General features: G+C 42.9%; 1 protein-coding gene across 1 annotated transcript in view; it reads right to left on the bottom strand.

The window, feature by feature from the left end:
- The window catches only part of LOC311116348 (voltage-dependent calcium channel subunit alpha-2/delta-1-like), a gene marked incomplete at its 5' end in the record, with an annotated part of 43,499 nt that extends 19,412 nt beyond the window's left edge, over window positions 1-24,087 (bottom strand). Inside the window, 14 exons of the mRNA XM_084191439.1 lie at window positions 1,847-1,944; window positions 2,548-2,608; window positions 7,279-7,355; window positions 9,926-9,987; window positions 10,092-10,163; window positions 10,281-10,352; window positions 15,586-15,660; window positions 15,817-15,900; window positions 16,865-16,945; window positions 20,141-20,230; window positions 20,514-20,563; window positions 20,845-20,923; window positions 22,613-22,723; window positions 23,929-24,087. Of these exons, the coding sequence (XP_084047565.1) occupies window positions 1,847-1,944; window positions 2,548-2,608; window positions 7,279-7,355; window positions 9,926-9,987; window positions 10,092-10,163; window positions 10,281-10,352; window positions 15,586-15,660; window positions 15,817-15,900; window positions 16,865-16,945; window positions 20,141-20,230; window positions 20,514-20,563; window positions 20,845-20,923; window positions 22,613-22,723; window positions 23,929-24,087 (1,171 nt within the window). The remainder of the gene's footprint in view (window positions 1-1,846; window positions 1,945-2,547; window positions 2,609-7,278; window positions 7,356-9,925; window positions 9,988-10,091; window positions 10,164-10,280; window positions 10,353-15,585; window positions 15,661-15,816; window positions 15,901-16,864; window positions 16,946-20,140; window positions 20,231-20,513; window positions 20,564-20,844; window positions 20,924-22,612; window positions 22,724-23,928) is intronic.
- Between the last annotated feature and the right edge of the window lie 1,190 nt (window positions 24,088-25,277).

Genomic DNA, 25,277 nt, shown 5'->3' on the forward strand with positions numbered 1-25,277 from the left:
ACCCGATCAAAGGGGGACCCTTTTTTCTGTCGCGCGCCGCACTTTGAACCCGTTGCCGTGGCCGCTCCAGTCCATTAACGTTGAGACGCGGTAACCTTCCATTTACGACACACCACACACACAGAGAAAACAGCTGGTGTAACACTTTATTCCATCCCCCCTCTGTTCCCTCCACCTGCCCCAGTGGTTTTCATTAGGGGCTTCTGATTGAAGGCAGGCCAGGAATTCTAATGTACTTCACCGCCACTGCAGTGGCTTAAACAAGTAAAGCATGTAATGTCCGACTCCTCACCCATGCCAATCATCCCACAAGGCCTGTATACACAGCATTCCATAGTCCTGCAGAGAACACCCACCAATCTCCCAAGCAGAAATAGAGAATTAAGGGAACTAATACCCCAATTGGGGGACTTTGTTTTATTTATTATTATTACAGGGGTATTTCCAATTGAGTGTTTAAAGTGTTTGAAGTGACTTTTTCAAACCTAATAATCAGACTAGACTATACATCAGGCCTATAAACGTTACTTTTGAGAGACATCACTACATTTCTGTCCGTCCCCTGTAGCTCAGTTGGTAGAGCATGGCGCTTGTAACGCCAGGGTTGTGGGTTCGTTTCCCACGGGGGGCCAGTATGAAAATGTATGCACTCACTAACTGTAAGTCGCTCTGGATAAGAGCGTCTGCTAAATGACTTAAATGTAATTTCTAGGACAAACTTGAAAGAGAAAAAGAAAGGACTGAGTATCTTTCCAATTGAGATGGTGGAGTATCACTTTTCAGACCAATAAACATGACTTTTGAGCGACATCGCTACATTTCCAGGAAACACTTGAGAGGGAAAAGAAAGGACTGGGGCGAGTAATTAACATCTACTAGTATATCAGAGAGTAATGTGTTGCTAATGCATTGGTCAGATGTCGGAGACGGAGTCTCCACCGGTCTGAAAGCTCCGGCGTGCAGGCCTGATTTGGCCCTTTTTATTGCTCCGCTCGTGCTCTCACCTTGACGGGGTTCTGGTTTTTCTCACAAACACACAGTAATTGGACCAGTAGGTGGGGTGTGTGGGGGTATATTACTTGGCGGAGTGTGTGTGTTTGTGTGTGTGTGTGTGTGTGTGTGTCGTGGCAAAGCCGAGGCATCTAACACATGTGCCCTGAGGCGTGTGATGGTCAGACTGTTAGAGTTAGGCTCAAACAGGCCAACACGAGGAGGGAGGATTTCTTCAGATGGAGAAACCTGACTGTCTTTCTTCTGTATACAGTGCACTGCATAGCACCTAGCAGTCACTCCAGACCTATGGTTGACTATAGACACCCCAGGGAACAGGTTCAGTTGGCTCTCCTATGAAGACATCAATACTGTCCAAGACCCATGTTGTTCTAGTGCCTACTGAACAATGGTGTAACCGCCGAAATGTTTGCGTAACTTGTTGAGCATAATTTATGATTATTAAAGGATCATCAGAAAACATATTTCAGAGTGCTTCATTAAGTGTAATGTGTATGTTAAAAAAGAATAATGTAAAAATGTAACTGATGTCTCAATCTATTCACCACCAGTTCTGAGCAGTGAGTGTTGTAAGAGGTTAACCCAGGGATGGTGGTTGGTTAGTGGTTGGAAGAGGGAACACATGAAAGGTGTTTAGTTGTCCCTGGTGTTAGCTACTCTTTATTGGAAGGGAGAAACCCAGGGAAGGTGTTTGGTTGTCCCTGGTCTTAGCTACTCTTTGTTAGAAGGGAGAAACCCAGGGAAGGTGTTTGGTTGTCCCTGGTCTTAGCTACTCTTTGTTAGAAGGGAGAAACCCAGGGAAGGTGTTTGGTTGTCCCTGGTCTTAGCTACTCACACAGTGGGTTGTTGGGAGTCTTCCTGTCGATGTACTCGTTGAAGTCCATCAGGAACTCTGTGTTGTTTTTAGATGGCTTCAGATCCTTACAGTACTCCCTATGGGATAAAATAATGGAAACACCAATTTATATGTACAGGTAACTGCCAAAATAATGGAAACACCAAAATAAAGTGTCTTAATAGGGCGTTGAGCCACCATGGGCCAGAACAGCTTCAATGCGCATTGGCATAGATTCTACAAGTGTCTGGAACTCTATTGGAGGGATGCGACACCATTCTTCCACGAGAAATTCCATCATTTGGTGTTTTGTTGATGGTGGAAAAATCTGTCTCAGGCGCCGCTCCAGAATCTCCCATAAGTGTTCAATTGGTTGAGATCAGGTGACTGAGACGGCCATGGCATATGCTTTACATTGTTTTCATGCTCATCAAACCATTCAGTGACCACTTGTGCCCTGTGGATGGGGGCATTGTCATACTGTGGGGACATAGCCATGGTAGCCAAAATAATGGCCTGCCCAGTATTTTTTATACATGACCCTAAGCATGATGGGATGTTAATTAACTCAGGAACCACACCTGTGTGGAAGAACCTGCTTTCAATATACTTTGTTATCCCTCATTTACTCAAGTGTTTCCTTTATTTTGGCAGTTACATGTATATAAACCTTTCTAAAAAATAACGGTCAATCTTCTCACCTTGGTGCAATGAGAGTGTATCCATACTCCTCAAACTTGTCTTCCTGCAGGCTTTCAGAGACTGTTGAAGAGCAGAAAGCTGTGAGTCCTACAAACATCTCTCTGTGTCATACATTTGCACAGACCTTGGAACCGGAAGAAGAGTATCACACATAATTCATGTCAAGTTAACATGATGACCATTGATTGATACAGATGCTGATGAGATTTCTGGCTGATGGATCAAATGACTTCTGTTGACTGTAATAGTAGACTGTCAACTGATAGGCCATGATGATTCAGACATTATGAAGACAATCCCCAGTCCTAGACGGTCCACAGTTTGTATAGACACATGACTCCATGTCTGATAGAGAGATACAGCTTTGATGAATGTAAGTTAAGTGTTGTCTGTCAACTCCTCATTTTAAAGCATAGAAGTGGTGGGGGTGGTGGTGGGGGTATACATTCCTCTGTCCATCGTCACAGGGTGACCATACCACCCCCTCCACTCAAGGAGCTTGGTTCTTATAAGTTTGTATCTTAAAGGTGGTAAATATTATGGTAAAGACTAGGTTTGGTAGCATAGAAGACAATACAGGAAATATACTGTATGTAAAGGGGGTATACTTAGTTGACTGTGACTAGAACTAGGCCTAGAAAATCTACAGATAGCATAGCAGTGTACAGAAGAGAAAAATTAAGAATGAGACAATCTCTAATGAACAGATGCAAATCAGGTCGTGTGGGCGACATGGAACCTTGGCGTGGGAATGACTTTCCTATGAATGCTGGGAAAAACGGCAGACAGACACGACTCTTAGAACAGGAGGAGAGAGACAAGAGGAGAAGAAAATACTTGCCCTCATCCCCTGGAGTGGACAAAATCCCGGCAGAGAGAGTATGTGAAAGAGAGATGCGTCCCCATGGGTGAAGGAGGGAAAGAAGGAGGGAAGGAAAACAGAAAAAAACTGGGTAAAACCACAAGGGTCAAAGGTCAACAATATATTTTATTCACAGAGCGAGGCCTTGAATAAAGATATTGCACTCCCATCAAAAGGTTTATTCTCAAAATGTAAATGTTGGCAGATCAAGCTACAAGGGGCACGCAACGAGAGGCCTTAAATGCGGTTTAAAATGAGCATTTTAGCGATAACATTGCATTGCTTTCAATGCATTGATTTCAATTACCATTAGCATCATATTTTCTGTACTGTAATACAGTGGTAATGATGAATCCATGGGGTTATTAGTTTTGAGTAATGTTTTCATATGACAATGCCATGGAAAGAAATAGAGGATACATTCGTCATGGTAACATGGAACATAATCCTATTGTATTGCTTGGATATTGCTTTGATATTCTTTAAAATATGGGCTCTTATTATTATATTGTGGTGCGGTATCTCATGGGCTAGACTTCAGACTAGTACGTGAGGTCTTTGGTAGTAATGGTTGGAAAGTAATGATGTCCATGTCTAGATTCTTGGTACATCGTCAATACTTAAATTAAATTAAGTATAATATATTAATTAGACATTTATGACAGCCCCATGTTTAATTTTGTCACTTTTTTTGAAATCATAGATTGCCTCCACCTACAGTGTCTTTAAGAATGTGAATGAATGTATACAAACACAAAAGACACACAGATTTTCAATGAACCAGATACATGATCTAGGGAAAATATGTGGATAGCATGTTGAAAGCAAACATTCCATGGCAATCACATACACTTTAGAATGTAAACATGCAACCTAGAGTGATACTCAATTGAACAGTATTTGTACAATTAGGGGTGAAAGGTTGGAGAGTTTAATTACAGGGCTGGGCAAGCCGATACAATTGCAATACAGTCAAATCCATCACTAGCACATTAGAGGCTGCTGCTGCCTATAGAAATCACTGGCCACTTTAAGAAATGGAACACTAGTCACTTTAATAATGTTTACATATCTTGCATTACTCATCTCATATGTATATACTGTATTCTATAATATTCTACTGTATCTTAGTCCATGCCGCTCTGTCATTGCTCGTCCACATATGTATATATTCTTAATTCCATTCCTTATTAGATTTGTGTGTATTGGGTATATGTTGGGAAATTGTTAGATATTACTTGTTAGATATTACTGCACTGTCGGAGCTAGAAGCACAAGCATTTCACTACACCCGCAATTACATCTGCTAAACACGTGTATGTGACAAATAACATTTGATTTGATTTGATTTGAAATCAGGACAAATCGAATCAGTGTCATTATTGTCAATAACGATTTTTCTATTCTTGAATTGGAATTTCAAATCACTTCCGGTTTTGGCTGAATTTAAATGGAGCCTACCCCAACCAAATGTGTTTAGGCTGAATTTAAACGGAGCCTACCCCAATCAAATGTGTTTTGGCTGAATTTAAACAGAGCCTACCCCAAAAAAATGTGTTTTAGATAAAACAACAATGGCCACTCTCAATAAAAGTAGACTATTAGTGTGTTATGTGACTCAGCGACCACATGAGACACACAACCACACACAGGGGAGACAATAGCAAACGATTCTGGTGCTCACAAAAGGAGAGAGACACAGAGAGACAGACAGACAGACATACACAGAGAGAGAAAGGTGATGCTCTGTGGGGACGAGGTGGTTTCTGTCTTTCATTAAGACTATTTTACGAGGCTGTAAACCTCAGAATTATTAAAAAAGAGAAACTAAAAAAGGGAGAAACCATCCAGTCATGTGTTGTGCAAACACTCATCGCTTTCTCTTTTATGGGTTCACCTTAAAATAATGCAAACATCATCCCCTCTGTCCTTCCTGCTAGCTAGACTCTAGAGGGTCAGTGCCAAAGCCACATCTGAGTACCATTGGGGCAGGTGGGATAAACAACATGCATACAGAGGCTTATGAAAACACACACTCATACACACACTCACTATGGGGCAGCAGCATCGCATGCAAGGCTCTCCTTGTGTGTTGGCAGACTAGGGACTGAATCAGTGGGATCAAACATTATCTAAATCAGTTATCAGACCCCTATCTACATGACTCAGATTCTTGTACGTCACATCATTACACTACTATGGGCCTCTTTACACTACACAACTTTGACAACATAATCTAGGTCCAGGAGAGATACTTGTGTAGTGTAAAGAGACAGATCTAGAGACAGATCTAGATTTTCTCTCTGGAGGAAGTGAGGGAGACATCTACACCACAAACCCCCCTCTGAGTGGTACAGTGTCCCTGCAAGAATTACCTTAATTACCTTAATACCAGTAGACAGCATTTTGTTTGCCTATATACTACGGTATTTACGGTATGCTAATAGCTGTACTTACTGTACACATGAAGCAGGAATGTGGCTTTGGCCACACCACATCAAGGTTAGTGTAAACGGAAAAGTTGCAAATCTAATGTTGAAGAGAGATAGACAGTGTGCCCAGAGGAAGAGGGTTGTATTGGTAAGGAGATGGGACACAATTGTTAGCTCCAGGAAGGTCTTCACTAAGATAAAACAGAGCATTGTGGGTACTGTAGTTCATCATGCTACAGGCGTTAGCGCAGGAGGACAGGGAAGGTGTGAGGTAAGGTAGAGGAGGAGAATACTTGCCCAATTCCACTGGAGGGGGTTCCAACACACGGAGAAGACAGGGGTGAGAAGGTCAGCAGGAGAGGAGAGGAAGGAGCGAAGGGGACAGGAAAGAATCAAACAGGGTCACACAATATTCTATTCAATCCTCTGAGTGTTGAATAAGAACATTGCAGCTTGAATAGGATGTATGAGAAATGGGTTTCCTGTTTTACTGCAGAAAACAGATGATCAACTCAGGGACCATCCCAATCAGCTAAGGGACTGACTGGTAGGAAAGTAAGACGGGTTGTGTGTGTGTGTGTGTGTGTGTGTGTGTGTGTGTGTGTGTGTGTGTGTGTGTGTGTGTGTGTGTGTGTGTGCGTGCGAGCGTGCGTGCATGCGCTTGTGAGACAGAACAGACCCACAGGAGGTACCCAGACAAACCGAACTTCCCAGGGAAGACCTGTGTGTGTGTGTGTGTGTGTGTGTGTGTGTGTATGTATGTGTGTGTGTGTGTGTATGCGTGCATGCACTGTGTGTGCACATGTGTGTATGTGTATCCCCAGTGGCAAGGGACAGTGGCGTGTGGAGAGGGGAATAAACCAGACTACACAGCCAGAAACACAGACCTTCCAATGGAAGACCCATCATCCTAACACAATGACTGACTAACACACAATGACAGATCTGACTACTGGCAAACTCACAGCTTGAAGGGAACATGAGAGGGGAGTTCGAACACATGTGGAAATAAGTGGAGCCATTGGAAACATACACGCCGGTGTAAATGGACTGATGAGTTTAGTACATGTGTCAAAGGAAGGGGACCTTCCTGGGTCTGATCCCCTGGTCGTCGCCTTGTCTGGAAACTAAACTCTGAAGAGGACCACAACTGAGGAGCAGTACGCCTGTTGTTAGGAGACACAGGGGGGTGTGTGTGTGTGTCTGTGTGTGTGTGTGTGTGTGTGTGTGTGTGTGTGTGTGTGTGTGAGACTGAGTGAGTGAGTGAGTGAGTGTTTGCCCACAGACAAAAACCACAAGCTAACACTTTTAAATGTTATTACCATCTTACAAATGTGTTACGTCATTCTGTCTAGATGCAAAGGAAATGTTTACTGCATAAAAGGTCATGCTTTGATATAGGTCAGGAGGTCAAACTGATTTAGAATGCTACTTACATTTGGCCTGGGTGATGGTGTCTCCAATAGTAGTATGGATGTAATGCAGGCTGTACGCTGGAAGGACCAAGGCTAGACTAGGAACACACACACACACAGCGAATAATAGGCACACGCACGCACACACACACACACACACACACACACACACACAGAGAATAATAGGCACACGCACACACACACACACACACACACACACACAGAGAATAATAGGCACACGCACGCACACACACACACACACACACACACAGAGAATAATAGGCACACGCACGCACACACACACACACACACACACACACACACACACACACACACACACACACAGAGAATAATAGGTACACGCACGCACACACACACACACACACACACACACACACACACACACACACACACACAGAGAATAATAGGCACACGCACGCACACACACACACACACACACACACACACACACACACACACAGAGAATAATAGGTACACGCACGCACACACACACACACACACACACACACACACACACACACACACACACAGAGAATAATAGGTACACGCACGCACACACACACACACACACACACACACACACACACACACACACACAGAGAATAATAGGCACACGCACGCACACACACACACACACACACACACACACACACACACACACACACAGAGAATAATAGGTACACGCACGCACACACACACACACACACACACACACACACACACACACACACAGAGAATAATAGGTACACGCACGCACGCACACACACACACACACACACACACACACACACACACACACACACACACACACACACACACACACACACACACACACACACACACACACACACACACACACACACACACACACACACACACACACACACACACACACAGAGAATAATAGGCACACGCACACACACACACACACACACACACACACACACACACACACACACACACACAGAGAGACGAATAGGTGCACGCACACACACACACACAGAGACGAATAGGTGCACGCACACACACACACGCACACACACACACACACACACACCACACACACACACACACACACACCACACACACACATTTTCCAATTTTGCACAGTTCTAACAAAGAATCACAGATCTCCACACCACAAACTTAAAAGTTGATCCACATATCAAAACAAACATTTCATAAACTTGTCACCACTGGAGCTAGAACTTTCACACAGACAGAGCTTTGTATGTAAAGTAATCAACTTATTTTTTATAAGTACATTTATCAGGTGTACAGTTTAATCCTCGTAACTTTGTGAAAGTGCATTAAGTTTAGAATTCCCCATTCAAATACAATAGTTCTTATTTTGCTCCAGATGGCTGCATGCTCCAGTGTAGTGCATTTAGGACAGTCTCAAGAGGGTTTTGACTAGGTAGTACACAGCTACAACCGGAAGTGACTTTTTTTGTAGCAGGTTAGGATAACTTACGCAGCAGGTTAGGAGAATTAACTTAACAGGTTAGGAGAATTGGGTTAAGGTTAGGATGAGCTAAAATGCTCTCCTAACATGCTATGAAAAGTCAATTCCGGTCGTGGCTGTACTCCGTCTAGTCACAACCATAGAGCTCGATGGAGGACTGTATCTGTGCCATTATAGCGTCTGTGACAGCATGGGCAGCGCCATTGAGGCTATCTCCATTTTGTAGTAGTCCATTTTCTTCTTCACAATTGGCTGATCCCTCCTGATGACCCGGTTGGACATGACTCCAACAAGGTCACCAGGAGGGATCAGCCAATGAAGTTGGATGTCCCACCCAGTTAACTACATTAAAATCAAAGATTTGTATAACTAACCCAAGATGGACCACAGACTGTCGTTTCCAATGGGAACAAATTAATTATAGTGGGCAGAACAAGCAAAGAGGTGGGCAGAGACAAGCACGAGCTAGCCAGATCCTATTGGCGTGTTCAACCATGTATTTGCATATTTCCATTAGGGAACGCCTACTCTGTGAAGTGCGCATGTGCAATAGCTCAATTTGCCCTTGCACCCCTTCTAAACAGCAAAACATTTTAAAACTTTGGCAAAGGGTAAAGTCTACAAAACGTAGTCCACTCTGTAAAATATTCTAGTTTTGGGAACAGAAAACTGTATTGAGATCAAATGTTTAATCGATGAGAAATTAGCAGAATGTCGGCCAAAATCCATTTAGCTCCATCTTCTCCCACTGCCGGCCAATGGGCTTCCTCTCACCACCAAATATGGTGATGAGTGGAAATGCCACCCGGACGCTTCAAATGTATACATCCGGTGAAAAATCGGTCTTATTGTTCTATCTGTGTTAAAATGGTGTAAGCCCTCAAGGCCTCTATCATTCTCTATGGCCATGACCTCTCAAGCAGTTGCATTGATCAGGTGCCAGTGCACTACTAGTAGTCATAAGAGATGAAAACAGTGACCCCTATTGTTCTTCTAGATAGGGCCCTGAGTTTTTATGGAACCTAATTATATGTCCTGACCATGTAAAACTCCAGACTCTTGACCCATGAGAGTTTTCTTGGTCAGGTCACGTGGTCAGAATAAATACTCAAGGCCCTAAAAATGAATACTGTACATGGTATACTCAGGTAGGGGTACAAATACAGTACATGTAGCTGTTACCTGTAATCTGTACCCTTTACAGGGGCATATGTGTACGATCTTTGGCTTCGGTCTATGTACCGCTGTGGAGCAGAACACACATCGATGTCTTTGTCATTAAAGGGACAGCTCACCCCGAAATAGTCTAAAAATGTATTTTTTGGTTTTCCATCATGCTTCAGTTTACCTCATCCTGGGACTTCACTAGTGTGTGTACGGTGCGGTAGCCGGTTTCCCCATTAATCATGTTCGTTCTTATCTGAGGACAAAAAACACTTAGCTCTTAGGAGCAAGTTCAACCCACAACAGGATAGAATGTGGAAGCACAAAGTAAGGTGGAAGCACTAAAGAAGAATGTCAGTCGTCTCCATCTTACCTCTACTTTAATCTCATCCTCCAGCTCAGCGTCCAGGAAGTCCAGAGTCACAGGCTCCTGGAACTTAGGGTTCTACAGTGCAAGAGACAGAGAGCGATAGTGAGAGTGCGAGATAGAGAGAGAGAGAGAGAGAGAGAGAGAGAGAGAGAGAGAGAGAGAGAGAGAGAGAGAGAGAGCAATAGAGAGAGCACGCGAGAGAGATTTAATACACCATTGACTGTTTCATAGATTGAATCAACCCAGGAAGAATTAACCAATGAATTATTTAAGACAGTCTACTTGATATTACCTTTAAGGGCGACATTTGTCACGTAAAAGAGCACGTTTGAAATGTTATGGTTATTTTTCTTACTGCTCACTGCCAATTTGTCATGCAAAATGTACCCTATGTCCGGATTTAAATGATTTGTCTCAGCTTATAGCGTCATACCCAAGAAGACTCAAGGCTGTAATCGCTGCCAAAGGTGCTTCAACAAAGTACTGAGTAAAGGGTCTGAATACTATATTTCAGTTTTGTATTTTCTATACATTTGCAGAAATTTCAAAAAACCTGCTTTTTGTTTGTCAGTATGGGGCATTGTGTGTAGATTGATGAGGGGGGGAAACAATTTAATCAAATTTAGAATAAGGCTGTAAAGTAACAGAATGTGGAAAAATTTAAGGGGTCTGAATACTTTCCAAATGCACTGTACATGTCACGATCGTCGAAGGAGGAGGACCAAGGCGCAGCGTGATATTCGTACATACTAATTTTATTAAGTGCACACAATAAACAAAACAACAAACGATAACGTGACGTCCTAGGTCTAACACAACCAACACGGAACAAGATCCCACAACTACTGTGGGAAAACAGCCTGTCTAAATGTGGTTCCCAATCAGAGACAACCAGCAACAGCTGACACTCGTTGCCTCTGATTGAGAACCACTCTGGCCAACATAGAAATTCAATACCTAGAATCTACAACACAGAACACAAACACATAGAATCTACACACCCTGGCTCAACATATAGAGTCCCCAGAGCCAGGGTGTGACAGTACATATCTACCTCAAGTACCTTATTATTATCTATCCTGATGTCTAGTCACTTTACCCTGCCTTCATGTACAGTGAGGGAAAAAGTATTTGATCCCCTGGTGATTTTGTACGTTTGCCCACTGACAAAGAAATGATCAGTCTATAATTTTAATGGTAGGTTTATTTGAACAGTGAGAGACAGAATAACAACAAAAAAATCCTGAAAAACGCATGTCAAAAATGTTATAAATCATTTGCATTTTAATGAGGGAAATAAGTATTTGACCCCCTCTCAATCAGAAAGATTTCTGGCTCCCAGGTGTCTTTTATACAGGTACCGAGCTGAGATTAGGAGCACACTCTTAAAGGGAGTGCTCCTAATCTCAGTTTGTTACCTGTATAAAAGACACCTGTCCACAGAAGCAATCAATCAATCAGATTCCAAACTCTCCACCATGGCCAAGACCAAAGAGCTCTCCAAGGATGTCAGGGACAAGATTGTAGACCTACACAAGGCTGGAATGGGCTACAAGACCATCGCCAAGCAGCTTGGTGAGAAGGTGACAACAGTTGGTGCGATTATTCGCAAATGGAAGAAACACAAAATAACTGTCAATCTCCCTCGGCCTGGGGCTCCATGCAAGATCTCACCTCGTGGAGTTGCAATGATCATGAGAACGGTCCAGCCCAGAACTACACGGGAGGATCTTGTCAATGATCTCAAGGCAGCTGGAACCATAGTCACCAAGAAAACAATTGGTAACACACTACGCCGTGAAGGACTGAAATCCTGCAGCGCCCGCAAGGTCCCCCTGCTCAAGAAAGTACATATACAGGGCCGTCTGAAGTTTGCCAATGAACATCTGAATGATTCAGAGGAGAACTGGGTGAAAGTGTTGTGGTCAGATGAGACCAAAATCGAGCTCTTTGGCATCAACTCAACTCGCCGTGTTTGGAGGAGGAGGAATGTTGCCTATGACCCCAAGAACACCATCCCCACTGTCAAACATGGAGGTGGAAACATTATGCTTTGGGGGTGTTTTTCTGCTAAGGGGACAGGACAACTTCACCGCATCAAAGGGACGATGGACGGCGCCATGTACCGTCAAATCTTTGGTGAGAACCTCCTTCCCTCAGCCAGGGCATTGAAAATGGGTCGTGGATGGGTATTCCAGCACGTCAATGACCCAAAACACACGGCCAAGGCAACAAAGGAGTGGCTCAAGAGGAAGCACATTAAGGTCCTGGAGTGGCCTAGCCAGGCTCCAGACCTTAATCCCATAGAAAATCTGTGGAGGGAGCTGAAGGTTCGAGTTGCCAAATGTCAGGCTCGAAACCTTAATGACTTGGAGAAGATCTACAAAGAGGAGTGGGACAAAATCCCTCCTGAGATGTGTGCAAACCTGGTGGCCAACTACAAGAAACATCTGACATCTGTGATTGCCAACAAGGGTTTTGCCACCAAGTACTAAGTCATGTTTTGCAGAGGGGTCAAATACTTATTTCCCTCATTAAAATGCAAATCAATTTATAACATTTTTGACTTGCGTTTTTCTGGTTTTTTTGTTGTTATTCTGTCTCTCACTGTTCAAATAAACCTACCATTAAAATTATAGACTGATCATGTCTTTGTCAGTGGGCAAACGTACAAAATCAGCAGGGGATCAAATACTTTTTTCCCTTACCATACATACAGTGCCTTGCAAAAGTATTCATCCCCCTTGGCGTTTTTCCTATTTTGTTGCATTACAACCTGTAATTTAAATTGATTTTTATTTGGATTTCATGTAATGGACATACACAAAATAGTCTAAATTGGTGAAGTGAAATGAAAAAAATTACTTGTTTCAAAAAATTAAAAAAATATAATAATGGAAAAGTAGTGCGTGCATATGTATTCACCACCCCTTTGCTATGAAGCCCCTAAATAAGATCTGGTGCAACCAATTACCTTCAGAAGTCACATAATTAGTTAAATAAAGTCCACCTGTGTGCAATATATACACCTGTTCTGAAAGGCCCCAGAGTCTGCAACACCACTAAGCAAGGGACACCACCAAGCAAGCGGCACCATGAAGACCAAGGAGCTCTCCAAACAGGTCAGGGACAAAGTTGTGGAGAAGTACAGAGCAGGGTTGGGTTATAAAAACATATCAGGAGCACCATTAAATCCGTTATAAAAAAACGGATGGAATATGGCACCACAACAAACATGCCAAGAGAGGGCCCCACACCAAAACTCACGGACCAGGCAAGGAGGGCATTAATCAGAGAGGCAACAAAAAGATAACCCTGAAGGAGCTGCAAAGCTCCACAGCGGAGATTGGAGTATCTGTCCATAGGACCACTTTAAGCCGTACACTCCACAGAGCAGGGCTTTACGGAAGAGAGGCCAGAAAAAAGGCATTGCTTAAAGAAAAAAATAAGCAAACACGTTTGGTGTTCGCCAAAAGGCATGTGGAAACTCCACAAAAATATGGAAGAAGGTACTCTGGTCAGATGAGACTAAAATTGAGCTTTTTGGCCATCAATAAAAAAGTTATGTCTGGCGCAAACCCAACACCTCTCATCACCCCGAGAACATCATCCCCACAGTGAAGCATGGTGGTGGCAGCATCATGCTTTGGTCCTCTGTAGCTCAGCTGGTAGAGCACGGTGCTTGTAACGCCAAGGTAGTGGGTTCGATCCCCGGGACCACCCATACACAAACAAATAAAAATAAATTATAATAATAAAAATAATAAAAATGTATGCACGCATGACTGTAATGCGCTTTGGATAAAAGCGTCTGCTAAATGGCATATTATTATTATTATGTTTTTCATCGGCAGGGACTGGGAAACTGGTCAGAATTGAAGGAATAATGGATGGCGCTAAATACAGGGAAATTCTTGAGGGAAACCTGTTTCAGTCTTCCAGAGATTTGAGCCTGGGACGGAGGTTCAACTTCCAGAAGGACAATGACTCTAAGCATACTGCTAAAGCAACGCTCGAGTGGTTTAAGGGGAAACATTTAAATGTCTTGGAATGGCCTAGTCAAAGCCCAGACCTCAATCAAATTGAGAATCTGTGGTATGACTTAAAGATTGCTATACACCAGCGGAACCCATCCAACTTGAAGGAGCTGGAGCAGTTTTGCCTTGAAGAATGGGCAAAAATCCCAGTGGCTAGATGTGCCAAGCTTATAGAGACATACCCCAAGAGACTTGCAGCTGTGGGGGGGGGGGGGGGGGTTGTGGTGAATAGTTATACACGCTCAAGTTTTCAGTTTTTTTGTCTTATTTCTTGTTTGTTTCACAATAAAAAATATGTTGCATCTTCAAAGTGGTTAGCATGTTGTGTAAATCAAATGATACAAACTCCGGGTTGTAAGGCAACAAAATAGGAAAAATGCCAAGGGGGGTGAATACATTCCCAAGCCACTGTATCTACCTCAAGTACCTCGTACCTCTGTACATTGATCTGGTACTGGTACTCCCTGTATATAGCTCCACATTGATCTGGTACTGGTACTCCCTGTATATAGCTCCACATTGATCTGGTACTGGTACTCCATGTATATAACGCCATTCTTGTGCATTTTATTTTATTCCTCTTGTGTTAGTTACTATTTTATTTTGTATTATTATTTTTAAACTCTGCATCGTTGAGAAAGGTTCGTTAGCAAGCATTCCACTGTGAAGTCTGCACTAGTTGTATTCGGCGCATGTGATAAATACAATTGTATTTTATTTTTGAAAGTGAAAACTTGTGGTCAGTCTTTTTCCCCAGCAATCTTTCAATCCAATCCAAGTCACTTTAATATCACCAAACCACAGCATTTATCTGAAGTCTTTCACCATACAGTAATGGTGTTTTGATTCAAGAACACCAGTGACATATTTCCTGAGGGCAGTTTACGGGAAAGCTGTGAGGCGGACCTTAAACTAAAGATTGATGTGGAACACATGGCTACGTGGGCGTTAGCTCCACGTTCTCCCTGTGTTTGTTGTGTGGAAATCATGAAGTGTCCCTAACTCACTCGCAAAACTTCTCTACACAAACCCATATGGTGACCTTTTCCAAGATTGGCTAGCTTCCCCTAGTGCTAAGTGTGGCTAGGCTAGTGTAATGCTAAGCTATGCTAGGCTAACACTAGGCTAACGGTAGGCTAACGCCAGGCTGCTAAATCTCCCTTGCCTTGCTGACAGGTATATTTGGGCTTTGCTTAACAAGGTTGTGCAGCATACTGCGATTAAAGGACCAGATGAGTGTTGTAGTTTTGTGTGTGTGTATGTGTGTGTACCTTTGGGCAGAGGTTGGGATGCAGCAAGACATAACCGTTGGGGTCAATGGCAAAGTAATAGCCATTTGGTCCAAACTACAAGACATAGAAATAGACAAGATAGTTAGTGTGTGTATGTCTGTCAATGGTCTTGATGGTGTTCTGGGTGCTTACCGTAGGCTATGTGGGTATGTGTTATTGTGTGTGTGACTATGTGTGCGTGTGTGTAGTACACATGTGAGTGTGTCTTACTGTAAATCTCGGCGTTAGTCTTTTGATGTCGTCCAGAGACACGTCGATAGCCATCACTCCCAGGATCAGCTGGTTTTGGGGCCTCTGGGAGAAAAAAACAACAAGGAAAAGTGGTATGAGACCAAAACAAAGCATTATATAGTACATCACTCAGAGGAACCCCTAGTGCTTTACACACAGACACAGGGTTTCAAAAAAAACATTCTACTCCAATGACTCAAGTCCCTTGGCGCCTTTAAAAACATTTCCAAAGTTAAGAGCACAGTGGAAAGATAAAACAATTCCTTTAGAAATACTTGTTGTCACTGTGACTCATTGCTGAGGCATTGTCAGCCTGGCTTTAGTCATTTTAGATCCATCAAACACCATCCACCAAGATATTTTGTGTGTATGTATTGGTATGCAGGCTGTGTGTGCCGTTTTTAAATGTATGTAGTTCTGTCCTTGAGCTGTTCTTGTCTATTAATATTATGTAAGTTCTGTGTGGACCCCAGGAAGAGTAGCTGCAGCTTTCACAACAGCTAATGGGGATCCTAATAAAATACCAAAATACCAAATACCATCATCTTGAAGCAGTTAGCTACTGTTATCGGATGTCATTGCTTCCTGTGGCAGAGAGTGGGAGGGCTTGGAAGAGTGACACTATATCAGCAAAGTGGCCGACAAGTACCTCAACAAGGAGACATTTACATTTATTTTGACATGGACGTGAAGCAGCAACCAAATTTTGCAAGGGGTCAAAAGAGTTTTAAAACAAAAAACGACATTGCATAAACTTGATGGAGGGAGTTCACACTTGACTTGGAAGTATAACAGTCCCATGGTGTGACCCGGCATTCAGTTCTGGAGGTGAACCTGGCTGAGTGGTCATCAACTCCCTGCTTCTGGGACATGCTGCTGGGCAAATCAAACGCACTTCTGAAAGCTCATTGCGGGAATTCAAGTAAATTAGTAAGTAAGCAAGTCAGTCTGTCAACATGTCAGTGAGTCAGTCAGTCAGTCAACCAGCCAACCAGTCAGTCAGTCAGCGAGTCAGTCAGTGCTGTACCTGTTGTCCCCTCTCTTTGTCAGCTTTGGTGTTGGTCTTGTTGAAAACGGGCAGTGTTCCTGTGATCACCAGACCCAGTTCCTGTAGACCAGATCACATGTATTTTCAGTGAGCCTCCTTTAGAACAGCATTACATGTAATAAAATAGTAGCCTGGTCCCATATCTTTTAGTGTTGTAAAGCCAACTCAGCACAAGCAGATATGGGACCAGGCTAATGTACTAGCCCTGTGGAGCAAGACCACAAGACAGATTATCCTGAGAGTCCATAATACTAACTTTCCATTGGTGTCAGAGAGGGCAATTAATGACGCAAATACACTTTCCAATACAAACACCAGCTATCAGAAATGATGGGAAGCTGTGTACAGGGTAGTATTTACAGTGTGAATTTGGGGACAACAAGGCATACACAGGGTGTCAGGCTGTTGACTATGGTAAGTGTAGATACGGTTTATAAACTTGCTATGGGTGTCAGAGTGCAACTAGTGACGCAAACACCCTTCTAAAACAAACACCAGCTGTCTAGTTCTAAAAGTAGCTCATATCAAGGTCAAGTTGTGTCCTAACTTAAACAGTGGATAAGGGTTGAAAGTGCACTCGATAGAGAAAATGTTCACGTTTCGATGTTCAATCATGTAACATTGTTTACTATGGAAGGATCCGGAGTAAAAAATCTTCCCCGAAATGAATGGACTCGAAATGACACGTCCTTGCATGTAACCAGACACAGGGCCATATGGTGTGTGTGTGTGTGTGAATGTGTGTGAGTGCCGGTTTGCTTGTGTGTGTGTGTGTGTGTGAGCACGCACGTGTGTACAGTGGGTTGCTGTTGTGACGTGTGGCTGGAGAAGCATCGGTTTCCAGTAATGAGGTGGACAGCCTCCATCATCACTACAGGGAAGAGACCATCTCTCTAGTGCGTCTGGATGGTCTTTCATGGTGTTTTGTGTGCTTACTGAAAACGTGTGATGACCTCTGAATCTGTAATGGTGTAATCTGTAATGGTGCAATCTGTAATGGTGTAATCTGTAATCAGATGTCCTTATTGCACTGAGACTGTGTCATGCTGTTGGATTTCACACTTTACATCCGTCTTGTTTTGTCTCCAACTTCACATTATATACTAAGCAAAAATATCAATGCAACATTTAAAGTTTTGGTGCACAAAAAGCTTATTCTCTCAGATTTTGTGAACACATTTGTTTACATCCCTGTTAGTGAGCATTTCTCCTTTGCCAAGATAATCCATCCACCTGACAGGTGTGGCATATCAAGAAGCTGATTAAACAGCATGATCATTACACAGTTGCACCTTGTGCTGAAGACAATAAAAGGCCACTCTAAACTGTGCAGTTTTGTCACACAACACAATGCCACAGATGTCTCAAGCATTGAGGGAGCATGCAGTTGGCATGCTGACTGCAGGAATGTCCACGAGAGCTGTTGCCAGATAATTGAATGTTAATTTCTCTACCATAAGCTGCCTCCAACATTGTTTTAGAGAATTTGGCAGTACGTCCAACAGGCCTCACAACCGCAGGCCACCTGTATGGTGTCGTGTGGGCGAGCGGTTTGCTGATGTCAGCGTTGTGAACAGAGTGCCCCATGGGGGCAGTGGGGTTATGGTATGGGCAGGCATAAGCTACGGACTACGAACACAATAGCATTTTATCGATGGCAATTTGAATGCACAGAGATACCGTGATGAGATCCTGAGGCCCATTGTTGTGCCATTCATCCGCCACCATCACCTCATGTTTCAGCATGATAATGCACGGTCCAATGTCCCAAGGATCTGTACACAATTCCTGGAAGATGAAAATGTCCCAGTTCTTCCATGGCCTGCATACTCACCAGACATGTCACCCATTGAGCATGTTTGGGATGCTCTGGATTGACGTGTACGAAAGCGTGTTCCAGTTCCCGCCAATATCCAGAAACTTCGCACAGCCATTGAAGAGGAGTGGAACAACATTCCACATGCCTCAATCCACAGCCTGATCAACTCTATGCGAAGAAGATGTGCCGTGCTGCATGAGGCAAATGGTGGTCATGCCAGATACTGACTCGTTTTCTGATCCACACCCCTACCTTTTTTTAAGGTACAGTATCTGTGACCAATAGATGCATATCTCTTTTCCCAGTCATGATAAATCCATAGATTAGGGCCTAATTTATTTATTTCAATTGATTGATTTCCTTATATAAACTGTAACTCAGTAAAATCTTTGAAATTGTTGCATGTTGCGTTTATATTTTTGTTCAGTATAAATATTGTCCTGTAGCAAACGTCCCACTGTTTGTGCTGGGTTGTGTCTGACTTGGCGCTGCTGCTGTTGTAAATCAATACTGGTTAATTTGTATTACACTGATATTTTGACAGCTTGTTTCAGTCCACTCAGTCCTTGCCTTATACACTTTTGAACTTGATATGAGCTATTTCTAGAACCAGAAAGTGTGTGTTCATGTGAAATTGATACTTTTAGAACTAGATAGCTGGTGTTTGTATTGGAAAATTGTATTTGCATCACTAGTCTGACACACTTAGCACGTTTATATACAGCATGTGCATTAACCATGTCTTACATTTACATTTTAGCAGACACTCTTATCCAGAGTGCATACATTTTTTAATATATTTTTTTCATACTGGCCCCTGTGGGAATAGAACCCACAACCCTGGCGTTGCAAGCGCCATGCTCTACCAACTGAGCTACACGGGGCTCAGTTGGCTGGTGATAGCATTGGGCAGTGCAGTAGCTTCACTATTTGTAGTTTGCATTAAAGTGTACCAGGGTTGGGGTCAACTCAAATTTAATTTGAAATTCCAATTAGATTATTGAATTCATTCGTGGAGAATTTGCATTGAATTAAATTTGAATTAAAAAAATGTTAAAGTTAGGGTATTTCATCTTTTGGAATGTAATTCGAATTCAATATTTTACATTTCCCATTTAATGGAATTAATTTACATAGTATAAAAAAATTGACTGTATGATTTATTTGTATTAATTTACAACTGTATTCGTATATTTCCTGTATAGCTAGGCTGTCTGAACAGTGACATGATCAGCCTGAAAGTCTGAGGGAATTGAATTCGAGTTGGAATTTGTGGAATTGTTGGGGATAATATTGAATTCTTGGAACTTCACTGTAACCATTCAGAATACAACTTCACACTATTTCAGATACAGTGCTGTGACTATATTCACACCCACTGCTGTTGGTTCATATTTGATTCCCCAGTCAATATTGTGTCAGGTGGTGTAACGTACCAGAGCGTCCTGGTAAACGTTGGTCCACTGAACCTGCTTGGCCTTGTTGTTTGCTTTGACCATGGGTCTGCCCAGTACATCCAGGTACTCCTGTCGTGTGTGAGAGAGGAATCAGATCAGACCAAACCAATCAAACAATCTGTGCATTGAATAGCATGACTATATAGAGAGGCGTATCATATGACCACAAGATGGCATAAGACACAAACTCTAAAGAACTGTAAAAACGCTATATAGCATTATGACTATGGGCCAGATTTACGGACCAGATTTACGGGCCAGATTTATTGAACGTTTGCACCAAAGCAAGGTTTGTATCTTATAGTTGAGTTTAGCCCTTCAGTGTTTTAAGATCTATTTGATGACTGTTCACCTGAGTGTTGATCCTGATAGCACCGATGGAGGGGATTTCATAGTAGTACCCTGGAACACAAGTAGTTCACCTTTACACATCATCGATTACAATATAACATACCAGGAAACAGTATGGCAGACTTTGGCTCTGATTGAATTCCTTGACAATGTGTCCTTCCTTGTTGTCTTCCCGGGAGTAGCCACTGATCTGACATGGTCTGGTCCTACTGTAAAAGCATTAGGGTGGACACATTGCTTTTCCTAATCTAATCAAATAGGTAGGAAGGATGTAGTATTCAGGCAGGGCCATGACGTACGCATGTGTGCGCACGAGCACGTTTGGTCTGTACCTTTGTTGGTGCAAGCCATCCACTGGATTGGTCCTTTGTCATAGTTGTGTTGGCCCACTGAGAATGTGAATATCCGCACCTAAAGGGTCAACATAGGGTCAAGGGTCAAAAATACATGTATCATGTATGTATCTGTGTACAGTATGCTTCAGTTTACACTACCAGTCAAAAGTGTGGACACACCTTCTTTCTTTTTACAATTTTACATTGTAGAATAATAGTGAAGACATCAAAACTATGAAATAACACATATGGAATCATGTAGTAACCAAACAAGTGTTAAACAAATCAAAACATATTTTACATTTGAGATTCTTCAAATAGCCACCCTTTGCCTTGATGACAACTTTGCACACTCTTGGCATTTTCTCAACCAGCTTCACCTGGAATGCTTTTCCAACATTCTTGAAGGAGTTCCCAGATATGCTGAGCACTTGTTGGCTGCTTTTCCTTCACTCTGCGGTCTGACTCATCCCAAACCATCTCTATTGGGTTGAGGTCGGGAGATTGTGGAGGCCAGGTCATCTGATGCAGCACTCCATCACTCTCCTTCTTGGTAAAATATATCTTACACAGCCTGGAGGTGTGTTGGGTCACTGTCCTGTTGAAAAACAAATGATAGTCCCACTAAGCCCAAACCAGATGGGATGGCATATCACTGTAGAATGATGCAGCAGCTATGCTGGTTAAGTGTGACTTGAATTCTAAATAAATCACAGAGAGTGTCAAAAGCAAAGCACTCCCACACCATAACACCTCCTCCTCCATGCTTTATATTGGGAAATACACATGCGGAGATCATCCGTTCATCCACACCATGTCTCACAAAGAGAAGGCGTTTAGAACCAAAAATCTCAAATTTGGACTCCAGACCAAAGGACACATTTCCACCGGTCTAATGTCCATTGCTCGTGTTTCTTGGCCCAAGCAGGTATCTTCTTCTTATTGGTGTCCTTTAGTAGTGGTTTCTTTGCAGCAATTCGACCATGAAGGCCTGATTCACACAGTCCCCTCTGAACAGTTGATGTTGATATGTGTCTGTTACTTGAACTCTGTGAAGCATTTATTTGGGCTGAACTTATCCTCTGCAGCAGAGGTAACTCTGGGTCTTCCATTCCTGTGGCGGTCCTCATGAGAGCCAGTTCCATCATAGCTCTTGATGGTTTTTGCGACTGCACTTGAAGAAACGTTCAAAGTTGTTTAAATTTTCCGTATTGACTGCCCTTCATGTCTTAAAGTAATGATGGACTGTCATATCTCTTTGCTTATTTGAGCTGTTCTTGCCATAATATGGACTTGGTATTTTACCAAATAGGGCTATCTTCTGTATACCCCTGTATATGACCTGCATATCTCTACCGTATGTTTCAGTGTACATGACCTGTATATCTCTGCAGTATTTTTCAGTGTACATGACCTGTATATCTCTGCAGTATGTTTCAGTGTACATGACCTGTATATCTCTGCAGTATGTTTCAGTATACATTACCTGTATATCTCTGCAGTATGTTTCAGTGTACATGACCTGTATATCTCTGCAGTATGTTTCAGTATACATTACCTGTATATCTCTGCAGTATGTTTCAGTGTACATGACCTGTATATCTCTGCAGTATGTTTCAGTGTACATGACCTGTATATCTCTGCAGTATGTTCCAGTGTACATGACCTGTATATCTCTACAGCACCAACTCCTCTGATGGAAATCATGTAAACTACCCACAGAACCTCATCTCCCTGAGGGTCTCGTCTCTTTCTCTGAACCAACCTTCTTGTCAGCGTTATACTTCTGGAAGATCTCCTGGGCCCGCTCCTCTCCTCCGTCAGTGAACAGCATGATGATCTTGTTACACAACGCCCTGCCCTGGGTCACGTTCAACTAGAGACATGGAGAGAGGGGGGGGGGGGGGAGAGAGTGGGGGGAGGAGAGTGGGGGGGACACAGAGAGAGAAAGAGAGGGGGGAGAGAGAGGGGAGTGGGGATGCAGAGAGAGACGGAGAGAGGGGAGGAGAGGTGGGGAGTGGGTACACAGAGAGAGAACGAGAGAGAGGGGGAAGAGAGGGGGTGGAGTAGGGACACAGAGAGAGAGACGTGTGGGGGAGTGAAAGCAAAACTTCACATACATTTTATGTCATTTAATTTACTAAAGCCTCAGTGATTAGGTTTACGATGCACTGTGTAGTTAAAAACCATCAGAAAAGAAATCAGTTATTGACAGATCATTTTATTGCATCTTGAACCAATATTTCCCCAGGTCTTGTAATTGTTATTGTTTCTCATTTAATTGTCCTCTACTCAAACTCATTGACCTTTAGGATGGGACAATAAAGATGTATTGAATTGAAAAGGTCAGACCTGGACGAAACATTGCCAATTAAATCCACTTATTTTCCTTTCAATAAACTTCATTCTAAGAGTGCTGACCTTCCTTTTTACAAATCATATAATTTCATTTATGAAAGTGGGCACCCTATCAACATAAGGTTTGATGGAAAAGGTTTAAGGTATCGCCATCAGGGTCTTATTCATTAGGAACCAAATGGAGGAAAACGGACTGAAACAGGGGTTTTTGCTAGGGTGTGTCCTAATGAATTACGACCCAAGTGATAGAAATAAATAGAAGCGTGAAATGCCCAGAATCACCAGCAGATGGCGATACATGACAACAATAACAGATGGTCTCCTCTGGGGTGATTATTAGTACTGTAGCTTGTGTTTCCATTGTTATTCTCATCATTCAAGCTAATCTAATGTCTCAATTTCATCGAGTTACATCAACCATGTGGGCTGATGAAAAACAGGGAAAACACAGGGGACACAAAGTCTGAAGAGTTGGAATGGAAAAATACAAGGGAAATGTTTAAAGTTTTGTAGACACACTGGCCATGCCTCTCTCCCTCCCTCTTCTCTCCCTCTCGCTTTCTCGCTCACTCCCTTGAACGCACTCACACATGCACACGCACACAGACCACACCACAGTCCCTCCTAACTGACACTCAACTTCATGCACACACGCATGTACGTGCATACATTCAAACACAGCAAACTATAGCACACAGACACACACACACTCTCATCCCCTACCGATGAGAGCTGCTCGAAGGCCAACTCAAAGCCGCCCTTGTAGTTGGTGATGCCCTTGGCTGAGATGTTCCGCACAGCATCCTTCAGGAACCTCTTGTTCCTCACGTTGGCCTGGACCAGGTTCTGAAAGCACGCCGCCTTCACCGCTTTATCATTGAACTGTACCAGACAGATAGACGGAGAGAGGGGGAGGGAGAGAGAGAGAGAGAGGGGGGGGGGGGGGGGGGGGGGGGGAAAGAAAGAGGTAGGGTGAGTTGTTGAATTATCATCGAACTGAATGAAAAAGGGAGACAGAGAAAGAGAAATAGAAAAGTCACACACTGAGACAGAGGATGACCCATACATATCAGTTCATACACACCCACACAATCCATATACTCCACACACTCCACACATGACAGGGAATAAGTGTTTTAAGGCATTGATGTTTGGTACAGGCTGTGGTTAGAAATACTATTATGAGTTGTTTCAAAAAGGGCACAGATATCATTCTGTCCACATTTACACAGACAAGAAAAGATGACTGCTATACACACACTCCAGTTACAGAGATCACTGCTACACACACCTCAGTGCACAAACTACCACTACAGACACACACCACAGTGAACAAAGGTGTCTACTTGTCTGCCAACTAAAGATTTTCAGGCAGAGCTAATGAACCCTGTATAAGAATAAGAAGACTGATGATATTTCATTACAAGAAAGCCTGTGTGTGTGTGTGTGTGAGAGAAGCACACAGAGACTGAGAAATGAGTCACTGTCACGTTCCGAACATCTAGGGTGAGATGGGTCTGAAGGGACTATGATATGAGCATCACCATCTGTACAACCAGTCTCTCTCTAATACACACACACACACACACACACACACAAACACACACACACACACACACACACACACACACACACACACACACACACAGGGTTTCTTGTTATGAAATATCATCAGTCTTCTTATTCTTATACAGAGTTCATTAGCCCTGCCTGAAAATCTTAAGTTGGCTCTGAGGCATTAACATACGTATAACACTGCTGCCTAATTTAATTAGCATCAAACAACCGTTGGGTTGCTAGGACTTCCTCTCGGAAACATACCAAAACCGTCTTTTTATTAAGGAAGTGGAAAAACAAATGTCATTAAATCATACAGAAATCGAATCAATTTCAAGAGCAAATAAAGATTCATATTAAGACACAGTAAGAGAGAGAGAGAGAGAGAGAGAGAGAGAGAGAGAGAGAGAGAGAGAGAGAGAGAGAGAGAGAGAGAGTGAGAAGGAGAGAGAGAGAGGAGAGAGTGAGAGAGAGAGAGAGAGAGAGAGAGAGAGAGAGAGAGAGAGAGAGAAAGA

Source organism: Coregonus lavaretus (genome assembly GCF_964263955.1).
Source record: "Coregonus lavaretus genome assembly, contig: HAP1_SCAFFOLD_2847, whole genome shotgun sequence".
NCBI lineage: Eukaryota > Metazoa > Chordata > Actinopteri > Salmoniformes > Salmonidae > Coregonus > Coregonus lavaretus.